Below are 26,880 nucleotides of genomic sequence, written 5' to 3'. Positions count from 1 at the left end.
TGTCCACACTTTGCCAGGTCCTGATATTTTGATTGAGGCTATATAGTATTAGCATGAGTTAGGCAAGATACACGTTTTTGTCACTTTTATAGAGAATTCTTCTATGAATTAATAATGTGCTATTTTTGTTGACATACCATCTTACTCTCACTGATAGCTCCTGTATTATCAGCAATTCTTCTATTGTATAATATCTATTGTCTACTTCCTTCTCCTAAATCATGGTGCTATGCCTGTCATTGGATTTATTTTTTTGGTACACCTCAATGTGTGGAGCAGAGCTGATTTTATTGATAAATTAAAATAATGAATATCTTAATTGTTTCAAAGAAGTAATTTTTTTCCCTTCAAGAAAATGTATTTTAGAACTGTTTATAGGTGGCGTTATCATCTACACTTAGTGACAGTAGGAGGAAGAGGCTCTTTTTTCATGAGTAGCCACAGCTTTTTTAGTATCCAGTCCAGAGTAAAGAGCTCCTATAGCTCTAGGACTTCCAGTGCTGGAGTTGAGATACAATACTTGGTTTGACTACCCACCTTTGGCCTACCACTCTGTGCCTTTTTAAAGAATTTGTATGTGTGTGCACACGTGTGCATGTACACATGTAGGCCAGAGGGTAACATTGGGTGTCTTTCCCAGTTGCTTTCTGCTTTACTGTTTGGGACATGGTTTATGGGGGTTTGAATGAGAACAGCCCCCATAACCTCCTGTGTTTGAATGTTTGGGCAGGGGCTGTAGCTCTGTGGAAAGCCTTTTTTAGCACACCACCCCCATCTCGAGACTCACAGTGCAGTTTATAAGTGTGGAACTCTTAGCACAGTACTTGCTTCTCTCTCCCTCTCTTTCTCCTCAAGACAGGGCTGCTCTGTGTAGCTCTGGCTGTTCAGGAACTAGCTCTGTAGACCAGGCTGACCTCGAAATCACAGCGATCCACCTGCCTCTGCCTCTGCCTCTGCCTCCCTCCCGAGTGTTGAAATCAAAGTTGAAACCACCTGGCACACTGTACTCACTTTATCTGATTGAGGACAGGAAAAAGTAGAGAGTGCGCTAGAAATATGTGGAGACATGGAAGCAGAAGGCTGAAATAAGTATGAGGAATGAGAAAGGTGATGGATCGGTTACGTTCCCTGTAGCTGTGGCTAACTACTTAACAAAAGCACCTTGTGTAGGAAAGGATTTGTTTTGGTTCCTGGTTTAAAGGATGAAGTCTGTCATGGTGCAGGGAAGACATGATGACTGGAGCTGCTATGTCCATGGTATTAATAGTGGTTGTTGGTTATATTGTGGTGACAAGAAGCAGAGAGCTCTGGGTGGAGGGAGGGCTGAGTTCTAACCCTCAAGACCCACCCCTTTTGGCATCTGTTTGCTAAGCTCTATGTCCCAAAGTTTCTAGCCTTCCAAACCAGAGCCACCAGCTAGAGACCAGGTGTCCAAACAAATGATCTTGGGAGTGGGGGTGTGAGGTGTGAGGTGACTTTCTTTACAGTTTAGTCTTAACAGGCCGTAAGTACAAATGAGTTAAAGTTAGAATAAAATAAAGATCTTGGACTAAAGAAGATAACTATGCTCTGGCCTATTAGGTGAACGAAACAGTTCAAAAGTAGAGTTCTGGCTTTGACAGCACGTACACTGGGGTTTGAATGAGACAGATTTTAGTATGGCCTCTGAGCAAATATGACCTATACATTTATGAAGAATTCCATATTTTTGTTGCTAATATAACCAGTAAAAGAATAAAGGCAATCCAAAGAAGTTTTTAAAATACATTATATTTGAGCATGTGAATATTAAAGCTTGGATGGGTTCATGTCCTTTGTACTTGCTCACTCTGTTCCTTGCAGATTTCCTTGAGCTATTTCTGCCTGAGTAGTTGTAAAATTCCATAGGTGCTCCAGCCTTTTCAGTTAGTTGTAGATACCTTTCTCTTGTATACCTTAACACTTAACGTTTGTCTAAGAAGAGAAAAGTAAAGAGAAGAAGGTATTTCTTTCAGTGGTGCTGGTACTACCTATGGTAGCACTAAGAGTGTGCTCCACCACTGAGCCACGTCCCCAGCCCAGCTGTTTGGGAATAACGGTATATAAGAAAACATGACCCACAGTTAGGTTTTAATGTTAATAATCTTTTAAGGCACAGAAAACAGTGTTACTTGTTGATAAGAGGAATAATAGATCATGAAAATATAATTTTGAACAGTTTTGCTTGTAAATATATTAAGCAGCAATTTGGGTAACTAAATCAGTGATTACAGGTAGTCATTTGAATCTGCACTGTTGACAATTTGATCAGTAGAGAATCAACAGCTTAGAAATTTTTAAAAACCTTGACAAGCTGTGGTAGTTTGGACAATGGCCCCCATAGACTTGAATGCATGGTCATTAGGGAGTGGCACTACTTTAGAGGGATTAGTAGGTGTGATATTGTTGGAGGAAGTGTGTCACTGCAGGTGGGCTTTGGGGTGTCAAAAACACAAGCCGTACCCAGTGTCTCTCTCTTCTTAGTTGCCATGTCTCTTCTTAGGTGTCTCTTCACAACAATTGAGCAATGACTAAGACATAAGCTCAAACTAATATGTGTTTGCAGACTATGCCAGCAGAGGATAAGCACTATTTTCTATAACTCATAGACAGTCATAAAAATTAGTCATGTACACAAAGGAAACTTTAAAATCTTCCTAAATTAAAGCCATATAGGCTGTGTTCTCTGATTTGCAATATAGTTCCAAGATAGTCAGGGTTATATAGTGAGACTCTATCTGGAAAAAACCAACCAACCAACCAACCAAACAAGTTTACTTAAGTTGGTGAGATGGCTTAGTAGATAAAGGCACTAGTCACCAAATCTGACAACTGAGTTCATTTCCTAGCTGTCTCCAGGACCTACAAGGTGGGAGGAGAGTTCTGATTCATGCAGGTTGTCCTCTGACCTTCACATGTACACATATATTTGGGGTGGTTTGCATAAGAATGGCCCCAGATTTTCTTAATCCATTCTTCAGTTGACGGGCATCTAGGTTGTTTCCAGGTTCTGGCTATTACAAATAGTGCTGCTATGAACATAGTTGAGCATGTATCTTTGTGGTATGATTGAGCATTCAGAGCAAAACAATGACAGCATGAAATTTGCAGGCAAATGGATGGGACTAGAAAATATCATCCTGAGTGAGGTAACCCAAACCCAGAAGGATAAACATGGTATGTACTCACTCATAAGTGGATTCTAGATGTAAAGCAAAGAACAATCAGACTGCAACCCACAGAACCAGAGAGGCTATATAATGGGGGGGACCCTAGGATGACTGTGGCTTATAATAAGTTTTGGTTTTACTCAATTACTGGGCAAGCTTCAATCAAACATTTCACTATTAGGATAAGAATTTATACTGTATCAAGCTGATAATAGAAAAATAAATAAATTAAACAATATATATATATATATATATATATAAAGAAACTCGCTATGAAAACTTGCTGCATGGCCTCACAATGAGGCTTGTAGATATATGGGTAGGTTTTTAAGCAGTGTTTCCTTCATGTACCTACTATTAAAAGAACTTGATGTAGAAGAACCCCTCCCCCCCCAAAAAAAAATAGAAAAAGGGAAAGTCTGTGATAGAATGGGCTAGGATATGATGGTATATTTTGATTGGGCATTTTAATTAGGTGAACCAAAGGGGGCTTTTGATTGCTGGACTTTGGTATTTACCCTCAGGAATCAGTTAGACATAAGAAAATTTCCAAATAAAAATTGCTGAGATGCCACTGAACTTGATGTTGTATTTACATATCTATATCTGTATAAAATAATGATTATAAATTTTGTTTAAAAAGGAAAAAAAAAAATGGCCCCAGAGGCCTATAGATTTGAATGCTTGGTCACCAGCTGGTGGCACTATTTGAAAGCATTAGGAGGTGTGGTCTTGTTCAAGGAAGTGTGTCATTGTGGGTGGGCTTTGATGTTTCTAGGGCCCAAGCCAAGCCCAATGGCTCACTCTGTCCTGCTGCCTGTGGTTCTGGATGTAGAACTCTCAGCACCATGTCTGCCTGTGTACTGCCATGCTCCTCAACAAGAGGATAATGAACTAAACTTCTGAAACTATAAGCAAGCCTCCATTAAATGCTTAAAAAGAAAACAGTTGCCATGGTCATGGCGTCTCTTCACAGCAATAGAGTACTGACTAAGCCAGATACATACAAAAAACAAATATTTTAAAATATGTTTATTTGTGTAGTTTTTATGATTTTAGTTATTTGGTGTTGTGCTATACTTTTTTCTAATCTTCTTTGTATGGTAATGATGACAGATGTGGTTATGGGAAACCAGTTATTTTGGGCCTTGATTCCCTCAAGTTTAAAATTTATGAGATTTTTGTTGTTGTTATTATTTATATTTTTTAACCCAGGACCTTGTCCATGCTAAACATGAAATATCATTGAATTATACCCAGAGTCCTAAAATTTGAAGTTTAACTTGTATTTTTTTAACCTTTACTTATTTCTGTATCTGTGTTTCATGAGTGCTAGGATTCAAACTTTTGTTCACTTGATAGTGCGGCATGTTCCTAATTGCTCAGCCGTCTTCCTGGCCCCCTACATCTAACTATCTCTCTATTTGTCCATGCATTCATCCATTCATCCATCCATCCATCCACCTACCTGTCTTGTGTGTGTACGTGTATGTTTGTGTTTGGGCATGCACACAGACACACACCACATCCCATGTGTGGAGGTTAGAGAACAAATTGCAGGAATTGGTTCTCTCCAGCTGGGGATCCAAGTCAGGCCATTAGGCTTGGGGACATATTTCCTTTGTCATCTGTATCTTACTGGACAAGATGATGTAATTTCAGATCAAATACTCTACATCTTGGGTCTGTCAATTTCTGTCTCTCTCATGGAATTCTGCAAATTATGGGGAAAATGCAAGAAATAACATGAAAGAAACTTCCAGTCAGATTTAACATACATTAATAGTTATCTATATTATTCATGTTTGATTTTTTTTTTTTTTTTAGCTGAGGATTGAACCCAGGGCTTCGCACTTGCTAGGCAAGCGCTCTACCACTGAGCTAAATCCCAACCCTGAATTTTTTTTGATAGGACCTAAATGAAGAAAAAAAGTCTAAAATTATGAATGGGAGCATTGGCTTAAATAGGAATATTCTTTGAATCTCAGGGGTTTAGAACTGGTTGGTGTTAGATATAAAGATTTAGAAACTATCATTATGGTGATAGAGCCTGTGGGTTGAGTTAGTTTTTCTAGATGGAAGTTTTTGCACTGTGTAGAGAATGTTGAAAAGGTTCATTCAGAGTTAGGAAGATTCTCATTGACAACTCCAAGATAGACATGGAAGGGACCAAGCAGGTTTTCCTAGTCTGTTTATTGTACAAGTATGCATTTGCTTTGTAAGAGAAAGCAAGGATGTTTAATAGTTTGGTGATCAGAATTATGAAGATGGCAGAAAGGTAGATATTTTTCTGTTTCCACTGGTAGAGGAAAACCTTGTGGTTTTAGTAGGTTGGCCTACCAAATTTATCACAGACTAGATAGATGTTTCTTGTGCTCAGTTCATGGGGATAAATAAGGCCTTATCCCCCTGCTAGGAGTGGTGCTAGGGTGATGACTGTATGTCCTGAGGGATTTTCCTACAGGATTTTATGTGGTTTGCAAAATATGGACCTCATATAAAATTACACTACACATGCAGGTCATTCTAGACCAATAAGTTTGGTGCAGAATTCAGAGCAAAGCAATACAGCTGTACCAAAGTAGTCTTTGTGGTTGTTTTTTTTTGTTTGTTTGTTTTTTTTTTTAATCTTAGATCACCTGACCAGCACATTTAAATTCTGTGTGGCATAAAAAAAAAATGTGAGTGCATATGCTGCACACGATGTGAGTTGAATATTTAGTAAAAAATGTTGATTTAGTAATTAGGGCAGAGACTTTGATAGTTTCTGTACTAGTTTCCAGTCACTCTTACATCAGAAGTTTATATGTTTATAATGAGTTCTCAGTGTTTTCCACTTAACCAGTTCCTGTGGGTCTTGAACTTGGCAATCCCTCACCGTGACATGCAGATATTTATAACTGGTCAGCATTGTCCCATTCCCAGGTATTTAAACTGACTTAGAGATCTAATGTGGAAGTATACCTTATGCATCTACATGTGCTGGGCAAAGAAGCAGCATATGGGGAGCCTCACAAATGCTATCCCATGAGACACTGGGCCATTGGAATGATTAACACTAAGAAATGATGAGGATATTGTCTGTCCTGCTGTGTTATCATCTCCGACTTAGAAATGGACAGCCTTCCATCTTCCTAAAGTTAAAACTTGAAAAAACTTGAGAGACAAAAGACTTTCCCACAGTTTAAATAGACTGTTCCCACAGTCGGCACTTGAGTTGCCCTAGTTCTTGGCTGTCACAAGTGAACCTTCCATAAACACTGTGTGCAGGTCTTTTTGTGGATAATGCTGTTATGCACTCAGTGAGTTTCTGGATCATACAGTAACTGTAACTATATATGCATGTTTAACTCTAAGGAGCTCCCGAACTATTCTTTAAAGTAGCCCATACAAAGTGGCTCAGATTATTTTGTTGTCATTGATATTACTTTCTAGTTTCCCCAGTCCTGTAGCATTTCTGTTGGGGAGTGAGAAAGAAATTGATGGTGGTTTGAATAAAAATGGCCCCACAGGCTCATAGGGAGGTGTGGCTTTGTGAAAATGACAGAGACGGAGAAGGCCACAAAAAGCTCAAGTGGAGGGGCACCAGCCACAGAGAAGGGGCAGAATGAGATGGAAATTGATGGACTTGATTAGACATGAGAGTCTGCCCAGGTCTCTGGGTTAGACTTTTTTATAAGCCCCTGGGCTCCTTTCCCTTCAGAGCTTCCGTTCTTTCCCCCTGGTTGGTCTGGTCCTTGCCAGTAGGTTCTAAGGTTTCAACATGTAACTCCCTCGGGATGGAGGTTATAACCCCCAGAGCAAGGGTCAGCCCATCATAAAATGACCAGTCCCCTTTCATGCTACCATATCTATCTTATGTGTGTTATGTGAGACATCTGTTGGGAAGATGGGACACAAATAATTCTTCATCCCAGATGGAAACTGATAACAGACCAAGGTAACAATTCCACAGAGGTCTAACTTGGTGTAACATTTAGTTTATTGGATGTACTTACAAGGGCAGGAAGGACCCAAGGCAGTTGTATCATTGAAAAGCCTACCCCAGCTCACAAAGTCCTGAACCCTAGAGCTCTCTATATGACTTACCATCAGCTTGGCAGGTTACAGACTCTCCTTTAGGTAGCTCAACTAGTTTCTTCTAAGAAGCTCCCCTTGCTTCTATAATCTTGGGGAGGGGCCTTATGAATTATGTAAGTTTCAGTTTTCCCAGACATAAATGTACTTCTTGAGTCTCTAGAATTTCCCTCGTCTTAAAGAGCCTTTCTCTAGGAGGGAATGTTTTAACCTGGAGGAAATTGCTATATAATAATGTGATGCTGGGGACTGAATTCCTAGTGCTTCCTGTGAGCCAGGGCAGCACACTACCAATTGAGCTCAGTCCTAGAGCTATTTAAGTTTCAATTTAGAGTTTAGTAAATATTGACAGATCTAATCTATCAAAGCCCCATAGGGCCTTTTGTAACTCTGAGGAGTATTTAGAAGTCCTGTGATCACAACGTTCTGAGAAGGAGAAGTGTGGCTCTATTCTAGTACTGGCCTCTTGATCTTCAGAGAGAGTCAGCACACTTGGAATGGTGCAAGTCTTTTGAAATCTCAAACACACCTCTAGTGACTCACCTCCTCTAACAAGGCTAGATCTCTTAATCCTTCCCTAACAGATCACCAACTGGGGAGAAAGTATCTTAACAAATGGGGGCCATTTTCTTTCAAACACCATAGGTCTTTGCAGATGTATTCAAGGCCAAGATTTTCCAGGAGTCTTCAGAACATAGGGAAAGGCCAAGACAGAGCTCCAGCCCTCAGTGGGAGGCTTAGTCCTACAGATACCTTACTCTTAGACTTTTCTTAGCCCCCAGACCTGTGTGGGGAAAATAGATTCTGTTTGAAGCTGCCCAGTTTGTGGTACTTTATTTTTGCAACTGTAAGAAACTGAAGAGCGAGGTGTTTAGGATTTCTAACTTGTTGGGTGGTATTTTTAGATCATTATCATGCATGTCAGTTATTTTCAGGGAGACTTTTAAGAAATAAGGTTCTGCTTCCTTCCATAGGCTAAACTCACCAGTCTTCTTCATCAGAAAGGTGAAAGCTTATCTTTCGCTGTTCTCTCTAATTTTTTCTTTTTATGGGCAATGAAATTCAAGCTTCTGGACCTGACCCTGAGTGTACCTGTCTTTAGCCTCCTTTCCTGTGACCTCCTGCCCGTAGCCTAAACCACTCTCTGTGTAACTTCTTGGGATGTTAACATCTCTGATCATGGTATTTATGGTACCTCCACTCTGAAAGGTTCTCTCCTTATCTTCCTCACCAGCTAGCATCTGCTCATTCTCCATAAGTTGTCCAAGCTTCTCTAGCATCCAGTCACAGACCTTCAAGCTGAGTTATTCTTTTTCCTAAACTTGCGTAGTGTATGCAGTGGAGGTAAGAGGACGACTTGTGTGTTCTGGGGATTGGCTGAACTTGGCATGCTTGGTCATTCTCCACTGGGCCATCTCTCCAGTCCCTGTTCTGTGCTTTTAGAAAACACTGCTTCAGTTGTAGAGCTTCATGTAAAGTACTTAGGTGCTCCCCAATGTTCCTGCCTTCTCCATTAGGTTCTAACTTCTGCAGGAGGGAGTAACAGTTGCCTTTGTGTTCCCAGTGACTAGAATATTATAATTTCTGGAACAGAAACACTGGCCATCATTTCCCCCTCTTTACAAGTCTTCTATTGACTTTTGTATGCAAACAGGATAAAATTAAATACTGTATTTGGTAGTTAGGGCTTTCTTATATGCCATTTTAGGCTTAACTCATGCTTTTCTTCTTTTTGCCTTATGCTCAGTCATCTCAAATGAGTTTACTAAAACATGCTATGTTATATGTTTATGTTTCAGAATACTCTCTTTCCCTTCCTAGATTACTTCTGCTTTCTGTTTCAGGGTCTATTTGTCATTTAAAACCAAGTCAAATGTTCGTTCTTTCAACAGCCTTTGTTTGGAGGACGGCTGCTGACTCCTGTGAACTGCCTCTGTGCTTTTTATTTGATATCTTTGAATGCAGTAAATTTGGAATGTATAAGTTCTAATCATTTCACTTATTGTAATTTAAAAAATAAAGTAATTTAACTCCCCTGAATCCCAGTTTTATTGTCTTTAAAATATGGGCAGCTCTATTCCAAGGAATTCTATTCTGTAGCTAGCCTTTCCCTGTCCCACCAGCTAGCTCCCAAATACTGACATAGAGACTATTTGTAACTATGAAAGGTTGGCTGATAGCTTAGGCTTGTTCCTAACTAGTTTTATAACTTAATTTAGCCCATTTCTGTTAATTCACTTTCTGCCTCGTGGCTTTATTACTTTTATTCTCTACTACCCATGCTGCTTTCCTGATTCCTCCGTCTCTGGCCGGTGACTCTCTGCATCTCTGCCCTTCTTCTTCCCAGCGTCCTCTCTGCCCCCTAAATCCTGCCTAGCCATTGGTTGTTCATCTTTTTATTAAACAAGTCCAAGTGACAGATCTTCACAGTGTACAAAAAGATTATTCCACAGCACCATTCCTCTCCTTTCTGTTCTGTTCATTGTTTGTATATCATCTGTTCTTAGGTGGATGCTCTTCGATTGCGTTTGGAAGAAAAGGAGACTATGCTGAATAAAAAAACCAAACAAATGCAAGATATGGCTGAGGAGAAGGGCACACAAGCTGGAGAGATACACGACCTCAAGGACATGCTGGACGTGAAGGAGCGGAAGGTCAATGTTCTTCAGAAGAAGGTAAAGCACAGATGTTCTGAGCACAGTGGCCCACTTGTGACAATCTTATTCTGAGCACTCTGCCACCTGACCATTACAGCTGTTCTCCTGCTGTTTACATTTTGCACAGGACTTGGAACCACTGTTGTAGGAGGTAGATTGCTAAAGCAGTTCTACAAGTCCAGCCTTTCATGAGCTCAGCACTATCACTGTCTTCAGTAGGACTGCTCATTCTGTTTCTCAAAAATGTCTTAGAAGTTGACACAATATTTGGCCAGCTAACCTACCTCTACTATCTTGCATTGGAATAGAAATCCATTGTAGCACATGGATCATCCATTTCATTGCTCAGGTGACAGTTTTAAAGAGTGAAGCTTCCTGCTGTAATAAGCATATAATGTACAGGGCAGACCTGCAAGCCGAGTTGCTTTACCCTCCCCCTCGATTGCAGCACTCCTCATGAGGTAGTGATGGTGGTAGTGGAAGCCTGGCTCACCTCTGTGACCAAAATCATTATTGGAAATGGGCTTATTTTGGAATAAAATTAAAACTACTAGCATTTTTTTCTAGTTTTCAACTCATATAAAAGCTGTCCTTGAGGTAATAGCTATAGACATGTCATTTATGGTTCATTTCTGTTGAAATGATAGATTTGCAGTGTTTAACATTTTCCTAGTTTATTGTTAATTTGCTAACAGCCCAAGGAAGAACCTTCTTTAAATTTGGCAAAGATTTAGCTTATTTTTGGAAGAAGATCATATCCTGTGTTTTTACTTTATATTCATTTGTTCTCATTTACTTTTTCAATTGTAAAGCTTTGAACACTCTAAACATCAGTTGACTGTTCTGTTAGTGCATGCTAATTTGTTGTTTTAAAAATCTGGTGACTTTTGCCTGGCAGTGGTGGCGCACGCCTTTGATCCCAGTACTCGAGAGGCAGAGGCAGGTGGATCTCTGTTGAGTTTGAGGCCAGCTTGCTCTACAGAATGAGTTCCAGGACAGCCTGTTAAAAAGAGAAACTCTGTCTCAAAAAACAAACAAACAAACAAACAAAAATCTGGTGATTTTTGTATCTTTCTACCCACACTGCTCATTTCCTCTATGCTTCAGAGACAGCTTGCCCATAGAGAAGCAAATATATATTCTTTTTTTTTGCTTTTAATAACTTACTTTATTGGAGATACTCATTGAAAACATCAAAAATGTCAAATGTTCCTGTTTTGATTTTATAACCATGAAAACAATTTTTATTATTGTTATACTTATCAAATTTATGCTAATTTATTTTACATCCTGACCACAGTTTACTGGCCCCCTTTCCTCCTGGTCCCTTCCCCCAAGCTCCCCTCTGCATCCCCCATCCTCTCTTCCTCCATTTCTCTTCAAACTCAAAAGTATGTTTCAAGAAAATACTAAAATCTTAATAATAGAAAAATATTTTGCAGATTGACCATACATTTTATTCACTAATTCACAAATTTATATACATTCATTATGAAACCAATCACAGCAAAAAAAAAAAAAAGATAAAATGAAGCATACAGCATAGACAGACAGATAACCAATAGATAGGTAAGATTGATAGATGATAGATAGACATACAGACAGGCAGAGGGATAGGTAGGTAGGTAGCAATAGACAGACGAATATATAGAAGTAGATAGGAAGAGATAGGAAGATACAGACAGACAGACAGAAGGACAAATGTATCATTTGTTCTTCAGAGGTACATACCTTCTGTGTTATGTAGCACAAAATGCAAATATATATTCTTATTGTTTACATTTTTGAGGTATTCTTGACATCTGCGTAGTCTATATAGAGGCAAAAGTATGTGTATTTGTGTATATGTGTGCATGTGTTTTGACACAAATCTTACTATTCCTATTATTTTTCCTTTTTGAAAAGTTAATGTTTCCAAGCTCCACCCAAGGATAGGAGTTCCAAAGATGTTATTATTGTATTGATGTTTTCTAGCTAGCTATCTTAGCAAAGTTTATGGCTGCGTTTTCTGCTTTATATAAAATAATGTTGCAATAAAAATTGTTTATATTTAGGTTATATTTATATAAATTACCTTTCTAGGATCAACTCCTTGAAGTAGAATACCTTGGAGAAATAATAGGTATTTCTTTTTTGGTTTTTTTGAGACAGGATTTCTCCGTGTAGTTTTGGTAGTTTTGGTTCCTGGCCTGGATGTTGCTTTGTAGCCCAGACTGGCCTCAAACTCACAGAGATCTGCCTGGCTCTGTCTCCCGAGTGATGAGATTAAAGGTGTGTTCCACCACCTGGCATGATAGGCATTTATAATTGTTTTTTTAAAGATTTATTTATTTATTATGTATACAGCATGTGTGACTGCATGCCAGAAGAGGGCACCAGATCTCATTACAGATGGTTGTGAGCTACCATGTGGTTGCTGGGAATTGAACTCAGGACCTCTGGAAGAGCAGTCAGTGCTCTTAACCTCTGAGCCATCCCTCCAGCATTTATAATTTTGATGAAATTCCCAAATATCAGCTGTTTCCTACCACCAGTGTATGAAGGTGTATCCCTGAAGGCTTATTTGGAGTGGTTTTTATCAGCCTTTTTGCTTTTGCCAACCTGGTAATGAGGAGATAGTTTGTCATTATGGCTGCATTTCTTTTCCCCCTCTCTCTCTCTCTCTCTCTCTCTCTCTCTCTTTTTTTTTTTTTTTTTTTTTTGGTTTTTCAAGACAGGGTTTCTCTGTAGCTTTGGAGCCTGTCCTGGACTAGCTCTGTAGACCAGGTTGGCCTCAAACTCACAGAGATCCACCTGCCTCTGCCTCCGAGTGCTGGGATTACAGGCGTGCGCCACCACTGCCTAGCTTCTTTTCTCATAAACAAGGTGGAATGTAGTTTTATGTATTTAAGGTCTTTGCGTTTTCATTTCTGCAAAGTGTCTGTTCATAGGCTTATTTACTTTTTAGTTATTTGTAGCAGTTTTGTTTCCCAATTAAAAATGGAACATGTTTAGTTTGCTGTAACTTTCAGATGTTTGGTTTTTGACTTTTTGCATGAATGTCTACATAATCAGTTAATTTTTTAATAACATGGATTTTGTGGCATATTTCAACACTTACATGTTAGAATGTCTCTTTTATTGGTCTATATTCAGTGGCTTTGTTTCAAGTTTTGTTATTTGTGGAATATATTAATAAGCTATTATTTCCACCATACTTTTTTAAATTTAGTGATGCCTAGCTATTTGTGGTTCCCCATTTCCTTGTGTGAAATTTAGAATCTGTTTATGTCTTCATCGTCATGTGACACTATTCCTGGGAAGACTTGAGCAAATGTCTACTCACCTCAGATAGGGAACTGGTGAGAGACCAGAGTTTGGATAGGACCAAAGTCCACCTTGGTGAATCAATGAGTTTTACTGGGGTTACATGCAAGAATGTGGCTGAGGCATTACTTTCAGGAGTAGAAATGACGCAAACCCAGCTGCATCAGCACAAGCCTACCTCAGCACAGTGGCAGTCCACGAGAGCTGGAAACCTGGAGCACATTGTACAGCCTGCAGCCGGCTCAACAGTTGCAGGCCTCTCTTCCTTAGGTCAGTTGGTCTGAGCTCCTTCCAGCAGCTCTGCTAGCCTTGGTTTCTTCTGGGTTCTTGGGCTGGTCTGTTTCCTCCAGGCTACTCTGTCTCAGCCTTTCCCTAGCAGTCTTTACTGTTTTATACTATTAGGGAGGGAGAGGCCTGGGGATCTGCTCAGTTTCAGGGACTGACTGAAGCTGTTTTGATTTGTTCACTTCCTGTTTTAACCAGCTTCCCTGGAGGATGGAATGTTTTTACCTCCTCTTAGGACATTCTTTGTTTCACCTTTCTGTAAACAACTTTTGAGAGTTGGTTCTCCCTTCCACCATGTGGCTTCCGGGGATTGAGCTCTCCAATTTTGAAGGGCAGTGGCAGTCAACCTTATGCACTGAGCTATCTTGACAGCCTTTTGTATTAAGTACTCAAAAAATTTCCATTAGCGCCTTACTCTGAAATTATCTGGCCTGTGAGAAAATTATAACCAAGTCTCACATAATGAATTTGACTTCAGTGAATATAGCCATCTTTATTGTTGTGTTAAAATTATTCAGGAAAGAAATAGAATTCAGTGTTCTTTCTTTTAGCCCTGAACATTTTCAGTAAAAAAAAAGTAAGAAACTTGTCTGCAGTGCACCACTGTAATTTAACTTACTAGGAAGAATTTAGGTAGCCCTGCAGAGATATTTTCTTCTGTGTGATACTTAATACCGCACTTCTTATCAATTTACACATTATTCCATGAGCAAGAACTATAGATAGTGCTTTCCATTGTCATCCTGTTCTTTGGCATTTGAGTTCTCTGGGAAGGTATGCTGGGAAGTAATTGGTACTTTGACACAGTGATGGCAGTGGTAAGAGCCATGTTGTTAGCCTTTTGACTAAGCTGGTCTGGTTCCTCTGGGCTGCATTGCCCCTCATAGTCTTCCAGTTCTTATATACTGTCCATATCTGTATACATTAGTATATCCCTGTGTTCAGAGAGTACAGGAGGCAATTACAGATGGCCAGGGGGCACAGTGTGATTGTCATTGGACTCCTGCTTCCTAGAATTCTCCTTAAAGGAGTCTTTGTGTTATAGTAAATTTCTTATCTTTATAATAAATCAGTGAACTTGAAAAAAGGTGAATATTTGAATCTGAGCTACCTTCAGAATCGGTTTTAAAATTTACAGCTCTGGCTTGATGCATGTCAGCGTTTTGAGTTGGTTTGCACAGATGTACCAGGAATCCCTTCTGCTTTTTTTCCTTGGTGAAATCAACTGAAATTTACATTTTAAACAAGTGAAGTATCTTATGATTATTTCCAACAGTCTTGCTTATTAATTAAGTCTCAAAGGTTTCTTTTATTTGTTGTCTCCTAGCCTTTCTTTGGTTTTACAGAAAACTCCCCAATTGACAACTAAGTTTATTATGTCTCAAGAATGAGCCTGTGGAAGCCTTAGGTTAAATAAAAGGTTGTTTGGATGCCTTGTAGAAATCCTTAGAGGTTTCTATGAAATTAATAATTTGTGTGTATGAATGGTGTACCATGGCACTACTGTGGAGGTTGGAGGACAGTTCAGGGAGTTATTTCATTCTTGCCACCTTGAGGCATTTGGAGATGAAACTTAGGCCTCTGTGTCAGCATCTCTACCTGGCGAGCCATCTCCCTGGCCCCCAGAGAGTTTCTGTGTTATTGAGTGCATATGATAAGAGACTCTTACCTAAGGTGTCTTGGATAACATAGCGCTTAATTTTTTTTATTGTCATTATCAATAAAACTATGAATATGTATCCTGGATATTTGAAAAATGTGGCAAAGCTAAAAAGAGAAAAATGTGCCAGGTGGTGGTGGTACACGCCTTTAATCCCAGCACTTGAGAGGCAGAGTCAGGTGGATCTCTGTGAGTTTGAGGCCAGCCTGGTCTACAGAGCAAGATCAGGACAGGCACCAAAAGTACACAGAGAAACCTTGTCTCAACAAAACCCAAAAAAAGAAATAAAAATAAAAATAAAAAAATAAAAAAGGAAAATGCATAAAAATAAGCTTTTCTTTTTTAGATTTGATATTTTAAAAGTGATGTGTATTGTCTGTATGCTGAGGTGTGAGTGTGTGTATGCAGGTGCTGGTGCTGTGTAGAAGACAGTGTAGGATCCTGTGGAGCTGAGTTACTTGTGGTTGTGAGCTGCCTGACCTGAGTGATGGCAACTGATCTCAGGTCCTCTGCAAGGGCAGAAGTGCCCTCAACCTCTGGACCACCTCTCCAGCTCCAGCTTCGCTTTTAAATTGGAAAAATATTGGACATATTTTTAAGAAACTTTCTTTATATAACAGCACATAATAAGCACATCTCTGCATCTTAGTTCTTGAGAACACGAGCTGTAATGGTTGCCTATTCCCTAGTGAACACACTGGCCAGTCTCCTTTTGCTTTGTCTTTGACTTTTCACCAACTTGGTTAATGTTACAAATAATAGATGAGGTTTTCTGTTGGAAACTAAGCCTCGTGTGCTGATTTAAATATTTAAAAACATACTTTTTTTTAAAAAAAATTAGATCTGAGATGGTTTATCTGTTTAGCCATTGTAACTAGAAAGCTGAAAGCATTGGTTCACATACATGTCAGGCACTGAGGTCATAAATGAAGTCACACTGTTCCTGTTCTCTCAGACTTGGTCTTTTATCAATTTCAGTACATTAAGCTGTGCGAAGTTTTAAAAAAATATTTCTATTATTTTGTATGTATAAATGTTTTGACTGCCTGTATGTCTGCAAACTACATGCATACCTGGTGGCTGCAGAGGCTGGAAGAGGGCATCCTATTTCCTGGAACCGGAGTTATAGACAGTTGTGAGTCACCATGTGGGTGCTGGGAATCAAACCTGGGTCTTGTAGAAGTGCAACCAGTACTCTTAATCAGTGAGTCTCTCCCAAGCTGTGCAGAATTTTTAACATATGCCAATACGATGTAAAAGGAATTTCAACTATTTCCATAATTGCTTCCTAATAGATCTTGACAGGCAGTGATTTTGGTCTCAGCAACTTTTGCTGCTTTTTATCCAGTTCATTATGCAAAAGGTCTTAGAAGGTAGTATTCTGTACCATGAACAAGTCCATTAGGAAATTCCCTTTCTTGCAATTAAAAACTGTTTGGGTTGTATTTTGTAAGGTCACACATATACTTCTTGCATACAGTAGTCCCTTCCCTCTCTATTTTTCTTTTGTAGTTGCAGTTACCTGAAGCTAACTCTGATCTGAAAATATGAATGGAAAATTTCAGAAACTTACAAATTTGTAATTATGAACCATTCTCAGGAGTGTGATAAAATTTTATTTGTTCCATTTTCGTCTTACACAGGACTTGAGTTATTCATTTATCAAGTGTATTTGCACTGTGAATACTGCTGCCTGTTGGTCATTTAGGAGAAAACATTCAGTAAATATTCTTCATTCTTATATTTGTTCCTCAAGCCTCCTCCCCTCTGAGACAGACAGCCCTGGCTGTCCTGGAACTCACTTTGTAGATCAGGCTGACCTTGAACTCAGAAATCCACCTGCCTCTGCCTTCCTGGTGCTGGGATTAAAGGCTTTTGCCACTATGCCCTGTGTTCAGGTATTTTCTTCTTCTTTTTTTTTGGTTTTTTGAGACAGGGTTTCTCTGTGTAGCTTTGCATCTTTCCTGGAACTCACTTGGTAGCCCAGGCTGGCCTCAAACTCACAAAGATCCACCTGGCTCTGCCTCCCAAGTGCTGGGATTAGAGGTGTGCAGCCCCCCCCCCCCCCCCCCCCGCCCCCGGTGTTTTCTAATAAATATAAATATGCTTAGTTAAATAAAGGCCAGAGGCCGCTAAATAGACAATATAAAAGCTGATCTTTATGGTTCTAGTTGTGTCTTGTTAGTATCAAACTGTAGGATGGCAGAAATTAGGGCTCTTTTACTTGATGAAAGAAAAATTCACTGTGCATTAGTGTGTTTCTATTTTTGTAAGTTTATGATCAGTCCATCCAGACTACATCTACCATCGATACTGGAAAGTATTTGCAGAAAATGAAGGGGAGGGCCTTTCTGATTGATTGGCTTCATCATCATACATTTAATTCTGCTTAAAAAAGCTTTTGGAGGTATTGTCAACGCTGTTGCTCAAGTGGTCCAGGTGATTGCAGGAAGTGCTTTGGGATTTCTTTGGTAGCGGAAGCCTCTCCTGGCAGGGAGTAAGGCAGAGTACTCAGTTCCTCTCGACTGGACTTATGTGGATTTATGTCCACTCATAAGCCACTCAATGAAACGTGATGACTCCTGATAACTGCGCAATGCTGATAAAAACCAGGATAAAAGATGGTGGTAAATCTGTGGCAGTGTATAATTGGTATGTAGATTTGGTATTCCTCATGTAGTGTTTAATTTAGTTTTATTTTTTCCTCTGGTATCAGTTTTTCTTGTTATAAAGTCAAAATCAGGTTTGGAGAAGACAGCCTTCTATTATATGCTGTTTTATTTTCCCCTCAGCAATGTGGTGGTGAGAAAGGTTTCAAGACATTAATCTTAGAGTAACTATTTAAAACATTTCCATTTCAGTTCACCTGTGTTAAATTTTCTCTTTAGAGTAAACTCCAGTTCGTTTGATTATTATAAACGTTTATTCATGCAGAAATCCAGTACATGCTGAAATAGGTACTTACTGTATTTTGTTTATAACAGGTAGATTATACATAAAGAGCCCATAGAGGACCAGTGAGGCTTGCCACTGAACCCAACAACCTGAGTTGGATCTTTGGAACCCACATGGTGGGAGGGGAGAACTGACTCTAGCAAGTTGTCCTCTGTTTTCCATAAACACACCAAGGCATAAGTGTACCCCACATACCCACATAATAAATAAATTACATGTAAAACAAAAAGTCCTTGGGATTATAAAATGGTCCACCTTACACAGCAATTTGTCTGGATACTGTCTATAGTATGGATATGTTAGATAGAGGAATGAGGGTTAATCATACTACTTGGAACAGTGTGCAATTGAAAGTTTACATACTAGGTCCCTTCTTTCCACAGTGTTTGAGTTTTTAGACAGTTTCTTGAAATACAACCCAAGCTGGCTTTGACCTCATGATCCTCCTGTCTCAGCCCCTGAAATCCAAGACTATGGTTTAGTACCACCATACCTGGCTGAATTGCTTTTTCCCTAGAATGTTTCATCTAATATTTTCAGTTTATGATTAACCCCTGGTAACTAGAAATAGAGTAGAAAGTAAAATCGTGCATAAGTGGTTGATTATTGTCCTTGTCAGTTCCTTAGTCTGCATGTCTGTCAATAAAAATTAGCATCTTGGCCGGTGGTGGTGCACACCTTTTTTTCCCCAGCACTCAGGGGGCAGAGACAAGCAGATCTTTATGAGTTCCAGGCCAGCCTAGTCTACAGAGCAAGTTCCAGGACAGCCATGGCTACACAGAGAAGTGTAGGCACAGTTTCTCTGTGTCTTGGCGGCCACTTCCAAATAACAATTCAGGGACTCACTATTAATTATAAATGCTTGGCAATCACTCAGGCTTGTTACTAGCTAATGCTTACATTTTAAATTAACTCATATTTCTTATCTATGCTGTGCCATGTGGCTTGGTACCTTATCTCAGTACGGCAAGTTCAACTCCTTCTCCCTGCATATCTTGAGACTCCTCAGACCCTGACCTTCTTCTTAGCATTCCCTCTGCCCTGAAAATCCTGCCTAACTATTGGCCAATCAACTTAACAATTGAGAGAAACGTATTTTCTCAGTGTATAGATGAGTTATTCCACAGTACAGGAATCCTGTCTCGTAAAAATAAAGAAAGAAAATACAGGTTTTTTGTTTTGTTTTGTTTTGTTTTTCGGGACAGAGTTTCTCTGTGTAGCTTTGGAGCCTGTCCTAGAACTCACTCTGTAGCCCAGGCTGGCCCCAGTCTCACAGAGGTCTGCCTGCTTCTTCCTCCCCAGTGCTGGGATTAAAGGTGTGCGCCACCACCGCCTGGCCAGAATTTTTTGTATGTATATTCTACCTGTTATAGACAAAAACCAGTAATACCTATTTAAGCATGCATTGAATTTCTGCATGAGTAAAATTTTATGAAATAGGATCTTTATATCTCTGAAGTCACAGAAAAGATTCTAATAATACCATACTAATAAAACTTCCAGTGTACTGATCATGTCTACCCCTCCATTATACCCTCTTTCTGGTTCCCTTTGGTCCCCTTCTTAGTCCTTAATAGCACATTTTCTAGTTTCAGGTCCTTTACTTTACATATACGAAAACAAAAAAAAAAAACACATAGGACTTTAATTATTTAATTTGCTTTCCTCTTCTATCCATTTCCCTGAAAGTCACAGGATCTTGTTTTTCATGGCTAGTAATACTGTTGTTTACATACCATTTTCATTCACCTATTGTTTGGCACTTTGGCTGATTCTACACTTGGCTGTTGTGAATTTTTCAGCAAACTTGCACATATCTCTAGTATGTTGTCTTAGTTAGGGTTTCTATTGCTGTGAAGGGACACCATGACCACAACAATTTTTTTTTTTTTTTCCTGGCTTTTTGAGACAAGGTTTCTCTGTGTTTTGGTGCTTGTCCTGGATCTTGCTTTGTAGACCAGGCTGTCCTTGAACTCACAGAGATCCTCCTAGCTCTGCCTCCCTAGTGCTGGGATTAAAGGTGTGTACCACTGCTGCCTGGATGACCATGGCAATTCTTAATATGAAAAACATTAAATCGGGGCTGGTTTGCGGTTTCAGAGGTTTAGTCCATTATTGTCATGGCAGGAAGCATGGCAGTGACACATGCAGAAGGAGCCAAGAGATTGGCAGATATCAGAGAGAGTGAGCCACTGGGCCTGGCTTGAGCTTCTGAAACCTCAAAGCCCATCTCCAATAATGCTACTGCTTATGAGTCTGTGGGGGCTGTTTTCATTCAAACTACCTGACATATACTGATTCCATTTTCATATTAAAAACTCAGAGGTGGGCAAATGATATGGTAGTTCTATCTTTAATGTTTGGAGGGACCTCCATATTGTATTGCACGCTGCCATTATCAACTTACATTCCTAACAATGTATGAGGGCTCTACTCTGCCCAAATTTTACTAAAATACCAATTTTAACTGCAGTAAGTTTTCGTACATCTGAAAGCCAAATGAGCATTTTTCATAGTTAGTGGCTATTTATATTTCTTTGATGTCTCCTCAGACTTTGTTATTTTGGCTGTTTTTTTTTAAACTTTTTTAGTTCTATGTGTAGTTGGAGTCTTATGTAGGAAATCCACCTGTGTTAGTATTCTGAAGTTTCCCCTAGGCCATACTCTAGTGGTTTCAAATTAAATTTTTGATCTTAACGTCTCTTGTCTTTTTTGTTTTTAGAGTAAGATAAGGGTCTAGTTTCAGTCTCGTATATTTGGATATCCAGTTTTCCCACCAACTGCCCTTTATTGAACACATATTTTTAACACATCTCATTGAGACTCAATTGAAGGGCTGGAGAGATGGCTCAGAGGTTAAGAGAACTGACTGCTCTTCCAGAAGTCCTGAGTTAATTCCCAGCAACCACAACCATCTGTAATGAGATCTGGTGCCCTCTTCTGGCCTGCAGTCATACATGCTGTATACATAATAGATAAATAAATCTTAAAAAAAAAAAAGAGAGACTCAATTGAAAATACAAGTTCACTTGTGTTCGCCTGGTTTTGTGTACAAGTAATGCTTGCCGTAGTGCTTTTTGTTTAGGTTCCTTGGCTACTTATTTTTCTTGAAATTTTTTTTCTAGTTCTACAAATTTACTTTTTGGTATTCATGTTACCTGCCGTTCTATTGGGGCCTCAGCCCCCCCCACCCCTCTTTATTTTGGGCAACCAACCAGCTCCCAAATCATGACACAGAGACTAGTTTTAAATGCTTGGCTTTGGCTTAGCTCGTTTCTTGCTAGCTCTTGTAACTTAACCTGTTTCTCTGTGTGTACCTTTTGCCTCAGGGCTGTTTACCTTTTCTTACTTTCTTGCTGTCTCTGTTTCTGGTGGGCTGATGGCAGCCTGCCTTCTTGCCCCAGGCATCCCTCTCATTCTCTTCTCCTCTTTCTCGCCTGCCTTCCTTCCTTCCTTCCTTCCTTCCTTCCTTCCTTCCTTCCTTCCTTCCTTTCTCTCCTTCCTTCCTTTCTCTCCTTCCTTCCTTCCTTCCTTCCTTCCTTCCTTCCTTCCTTCCTTCCTTTCTTCCTTTCTCTCCTTCCTTCCTTCCTTCCTTCCTTCCTTCCTTCCTTCCTTCCTTTCTCTCCTTCCTTCCTTCCTTCCTTCCTTCCTTCCTTCCTTCCTTCCTTCCTTCCTTCCTGTTTTAGTTTTTGTTTTGTTTTTTGAGACAGGGCTTCTCTGTGTAGCTTTGGGCCTTTCCTGGATCTCACTCTGTAGCCCAGGCTGGCCTCGAACTCACAGAGATCCGCCTGCCTCTGCCTCCTGAGTGCTGGAATTAAAGGGGTGCGCCACTACCGCCCGGCTCCTTTCTTTCTTCTTGAGCCTAGATTTCTCCTCCTAGTATTCTCTCTGCCTGCCAGCCCCACCTATCCCTCTCCTGCCTAACTATTGGCCTTTCAGCTTATTAATTATTAGACCAATCAGGTGCCTTAGGCAGGCAAGGTAAAACATATGCAACACATCTTTACACAATTAAACAAATGCAACATAAACAAAAGTAATACACCTATACACAGTTAAAGTAATATTCTGCAGTATAAGCAAATGTAACAAACACATCTTTGCCTAGTTAGAATCATATTCTGCAAGTGTCTCTCTTTGTCTAATAAGTTTTTTTTTTTTTTTTTGGGTGCACTTTCAACACTTGGGGCATATAAAGTTATTGTATTTCATTCCAGTTTTCTTTGTATAGCTTTAAATATATTTTTTCTCATTTTTCCATCTATATGTAGATATAAATTTCATAGTTTATTGTGTTGGTAATATTTCTTTATTGTTTCTCATTGAATTATCCTTTTTTCTAGTTGGATATAATGTTCTTACTGATGGTGTTTATTAAATTCTTTTCTGAGTGTTAAGGGTTCCCCTAAGCCTTGTGCTGATGCAATAATCTTGGTTTGTAGTTATTTTCTTTGAGGACTGAAATGCCTTGTTCCACGCCCTCCTGGCATGTAGAGTACCTTTTATGAAGTCTTCCACTGGCTAAGGTATTTGCCTTTAAATATTACTTGGCACTTCTCTAATTCAGAATGTAATATTCTTTCTTAGTCCTGTACTTTAAAAACTTGACTATAGGGGTTGGAGATTTAGCTCAGTGGTAGAGCACTTGCCTAGTAAGCACAAGGCCCTGGGTTTGGTCCTCAGCTCCAGAAAATTAAAAAATAAAATAAAAAATAAATAAAATTTGACTATAATTTTAGTCAGTAATATAATATTATATTATAATAATTTGACTAAAAATAGAAAAATAAAGCATGAAGAGCAAATGTAAAGACCACATATCAGACTCATTGGGAGAAGAGCTATAGGCTGGAGGCATAGAAAGCCGCTTTAACAAAAATAATAGCAAAGACATCCCCAAAATCTTGGAAAATGGGAAAACCAAGTATAGGAAACATTTAGAACCTCAAACATACATAAGCATAGAAGTACTTTGCCACAACATTAATTATAGTCCTTGCCTTCTTACTTTCCATGTGTCTTAGTCACTTATTTGTTTGTTTGTTTTTTAGGATAGAGTCTCATGTAGCCAAGACGGGCCTTGAACTAATTCTGTGTCCCAGCTTGACCCAAAACTCTTGCTTCTCCTGCCTCTATCTCAACATGCTGAGATTGTAGGCATGCACCAAATGCACAGACTACACTTTGGTTCCCATAATCTCAGAATTATTTACCAAGTCTTTATAGAAGTCGTTGAAGTTTCATTTCCACAGCCATGAAAATTATCTAAAGTTGACAGACCATTTCTAGGATTGAAAACTTTTAATCATCCCTCTCTCTGAAATCCATTCTGTTCCTTAGAAGGCCGGAAGGTGCACGTATTGCCCAGCCTTAGCTTTACAGCAGGCCATCTTTCTCTCTTCTCATGTTATAATAAAAGTAGGCCTCTTCTTTTTGCTTAGTATGTCAGTGCCTGGCTTGTTAGGGAAATTGGTAATTGTCTAGTGACGTATGACTGAACGTTTCAGTCTTGTCTGATCTAACCCAAGCAGGGTCAGGCTGGTTAGTACTTGGGTAGGAGAAATCAATAATTCTTTTGAGTAAATGAATGTATCTAAGTGTTTGAAGAAACGAATGACCGCACTGAGAAGTTTCATTGAAAATACTTGCTGTTTAGATAAAGGGTTATTTAAAAATCTAAACACTAACATCCAGGACCAGGTTTCCTTTACCCAGGTGGTTTGGTTTTCTGTCTAGGTGCAGTTTTCTTTGTCCTTCTACTTGCTGTGCAGCGTTCTCTCTTGGCATCCCGGGGTGTCTCAGAAGTCGTCCTGTTTCGTATGGACTCATGGCACCCCAGGGGCGTCTCAGAAGTCGTCCTGTTTCGTATGGACTCATGGCATCCCCTATCAGCCAGCACTGCTCTCTTCATAGTGTGGGACTTCCATTTGACAAGACAACTTCAGCGTCTTCTTTTGTTAGGGATTTGCCTGTTTGTATTATATCTATTGAGCACTCGTCTTTGCTCTGTGGTGCTGTGAAATTCTGGCTGTAGTAAGGGTACATAGGTATGTAGTAAGGGTATATGTAGCATATAATTTTGAAACAATTAAACTTTAAATAATTTCTTCGGAGAACACATCCACACCATAATTTGTTTATGCTTTAAATAATTTTTATTGTGCCTACTCATACCATTTTTAATGACTTTTTTCCTTAAATGCATATGTATACTCAGATTGAAAATCTCCAGGAACAACTGAGAGATAAAGAAAAGCAGATGAGCAGCTTGAAAGAGCGGGTCAAGTCTCTCCAGGCGGATACCACCAACACAGATACAGCTCTAACGACCTTGGAGGAGGCTCTTGCAGAGAAAGTGAGTGATTGGCCTGACCCTTCCCAGACCTTTGAGTTCTGCTTTCTCATTATTCTGAAATTGGCTATAAACACAGGAGAAATCCTTTCATGGAAACAGTTCTTTGTTGCTGATGTGCATAGTATAAATGGAAAGACAGTCTAGTCACTGTTGGATGTTAGTACCAACTACTAGACAAGATTGGTTGCATACCAAAAGGCCATAGCCTCATTTCCTAAAGAAACAGCATGTGTTCCCCATTTTGCTGCTTTCTAAAGCAAAAGAAAATTCATTATTTAACAAAATGTGTAGGATACTGGACATTGATTATCAGGATGCTATCCCAGACTAGCTCTCCTCTGTTACCTTCCTACCCTATGACATATATGACATATGGATTTTATTCATGAATATTACATCCTTACTTCTTTTCTAGTCTTGGCTTACCCTTAAAATAATTTAAGTTTATTTATTTTTATGTCTATAGATGTTTTGTTGACATCAATGTCTGTGTATCAGATGTGCCTTGTGTCCTTAGAGGCCAGAAAGGGCATTGAATTTCCTGGTACTATAGTTACAACCAGTTGTAGCTGCCATGTGGGCTGGGAATTGAACGTGAGTCCTCTGGACATTGAGTCCTACTCAATCTCTGAAGCCACTTGGCTTGTATTACTTTATTTTATCTTTATGAGCACACTTGACTTTTTAAGGAATGGTTGAATGAAGAAGTGCTTTAAACCATCTTAGAAGGTATTTTAGTGAATCTTTTTATGGTGTTTTTGTTTCTTGTTGATCTTTTGTTTGTTTGTCTTTGTTTTTGGATGGGGCTTGTTTTGTGATGGAGGTGTCATGTGGATTAGGCTGGCCTTAGGTTCACAGTGTAGCTCAGTGTATTAGGTTTCTTTAGAGGAACAGAACTTATAAGATGAATCTGTTATCCACCCATTTGTAACATGAATCTTAAGTGGTCCAATTAATAAAAAACTCAGTATCAACTATTAGGATAAATTCTAAAAGATCAGAGAAGCAGAACAAGCCACAGCCAACTTCACCTCACCAACTTCTCAGTTGATCCTGTTTCCTCCAACTAGAAGCTTCTGAATCCTCATCCAAATGGATCTCAGCTGAACTGTTAAGCAGCAGTTCAGTTTCTGGTCCTCATGCCTTATATATCTTTCTGCTTCCTGCCATCATTTCCTAGGATTAAAGGTGTGTGTCACCATGCCTGGCTGTTCCCAGTGTGGCCTTGAACTCACAGAGATCTGAATGGATCTCTGCCTCCAGAATGCTAGGATTAAAGACGTGTGTGCCACCATTTTCTGGCCTCTGTCTATCTAGTGGCTGTTCTGTTCTCTGACCCCAGATAACTTTATTAGGGTGCACAATATATTGGGGGGAACACAATATCACTCCATCCATCCATCCATCCATCCACCCATCCACCCACCCATCCACCCACCCACCCATCCAGTGAGGTTAGAAAGGCTTACAGGCTATGGTCCAGCTTGTCCAACAATGGCTGTCTATCAATAGAAGGTTCAAGAATCCAGTAGTTGTGAGTTCTTTATTCTGGATGTCTCAGCTGGTCTTTAGTGTATGCCAGAATCCTGAAGAAGAAATGAACTTGCTCGTGAGAATGAGAGCATGTAGGCAAAGAGAGAGCTAGTTTTTTGCCATGTCCTTTACATAGGCTACCAGCAGAAGGGGTGGCCCAGATTAATCCACCTCAAAAAGTCTGGATTAATGGTGTTTTTTTCCCACCTCAAAGATCTGGATTAGAAGTGTGTCTTTACACTTCAAATGATTTAATTAAGAAAAAAAAAATCCCTTACTGGTGTGCCCAGCCATTTGAGTTTTAGTTAATTCTAGATGTAGTCCAGTTGACAACCAAGAATAGCCCTTGACACTCAAGGTAATCTTTAACTCTTGATCCTCCTATCTCTAATTCCCAAGTGTTGGGATTAAAGGGTTATCCCATCATGCTATACATTCCTTGAGATATTTAACTGGATTCTTTTTAGAAGCATAAGGCAACATTCCTTAGGGTAGCAGAATTTTTAATTTTCCTACCTCATCTTTGCCTTCTTTTATGTTAGATAATTGTATCATAGCTTCCCTCCCCCCTTTTGATATATGAGTTATGAGTAATTTCTGTTGCTTTGTAGGTAGTGTGTGTCAGTATCATTATAGTCAAGAATTATGTCATTTATTGTCTTAAGGGCGTACACATAGGTTTTTAGTTACTTGGAAATTGAATTTAAATGGCAATATTTCAACAAAAGGCTTTAGTGATATCTAATAATATTTGAAATGATAGGAAACCACTCTTGGTATTTAAAAATAAACAAAGTTGGACATTTATTGGTTACAGTAGGAAAAATGAGTTCTTTGAAAAGTGAATTCTTGAAGAGCTTACCA

The 26,880-nt window shown here is 39.3% G+C and overlaps 1 protein-coding gene across 10 annotated transcripts in view; it reads left to right on the top strand.

Annotated features, from left to right (window-relative positions):
* The window catches only part of Erc1 (ELKS/RAB6-interacting/CAST family member 1), a 340,148-nt gene that overhangs the window by 92,961 nt on the left and 220,307 nt on the right, over positions 1-26,880 (top strand). For all 10 annotated transcript variants that reach the window (XM_036180809.1, XM_036180807.1, XM_036180806.1 and 7 more), the window contains 2 exons: positions 9,773-9,940; positions 24,346-24,483. In XM_036180809.1, the coding sequence (XP_036036702.1) occupies positions 9,773-9,940; positions 24,346-24,483 (306 nt within the window). The remainder of the gene's footprint in view (positions 1-9,772; positions 9,941-24,345; positions 24,484-26,880) is intronic.

The sequence above is a fragment of the Onychomys torridus genome, chromosome 3 (genome assembly GCF_903995425.1).
Source record: "Onychomys torridus chromosome 3, mOncTor1.1, whole genome shotgun sequence".
NCBI classification, from domain to species: Eukaryota; Metazoa; Chordata; class Mammalia; order Rodentia; family Cricetidae; genus Onychomys; species Onychomys torridus.
The sequence above is the reverse complement of the archived record's forward strand: the minus strand, read 5'-3'. Positions and strand labels throughout refer to the sequence as shown.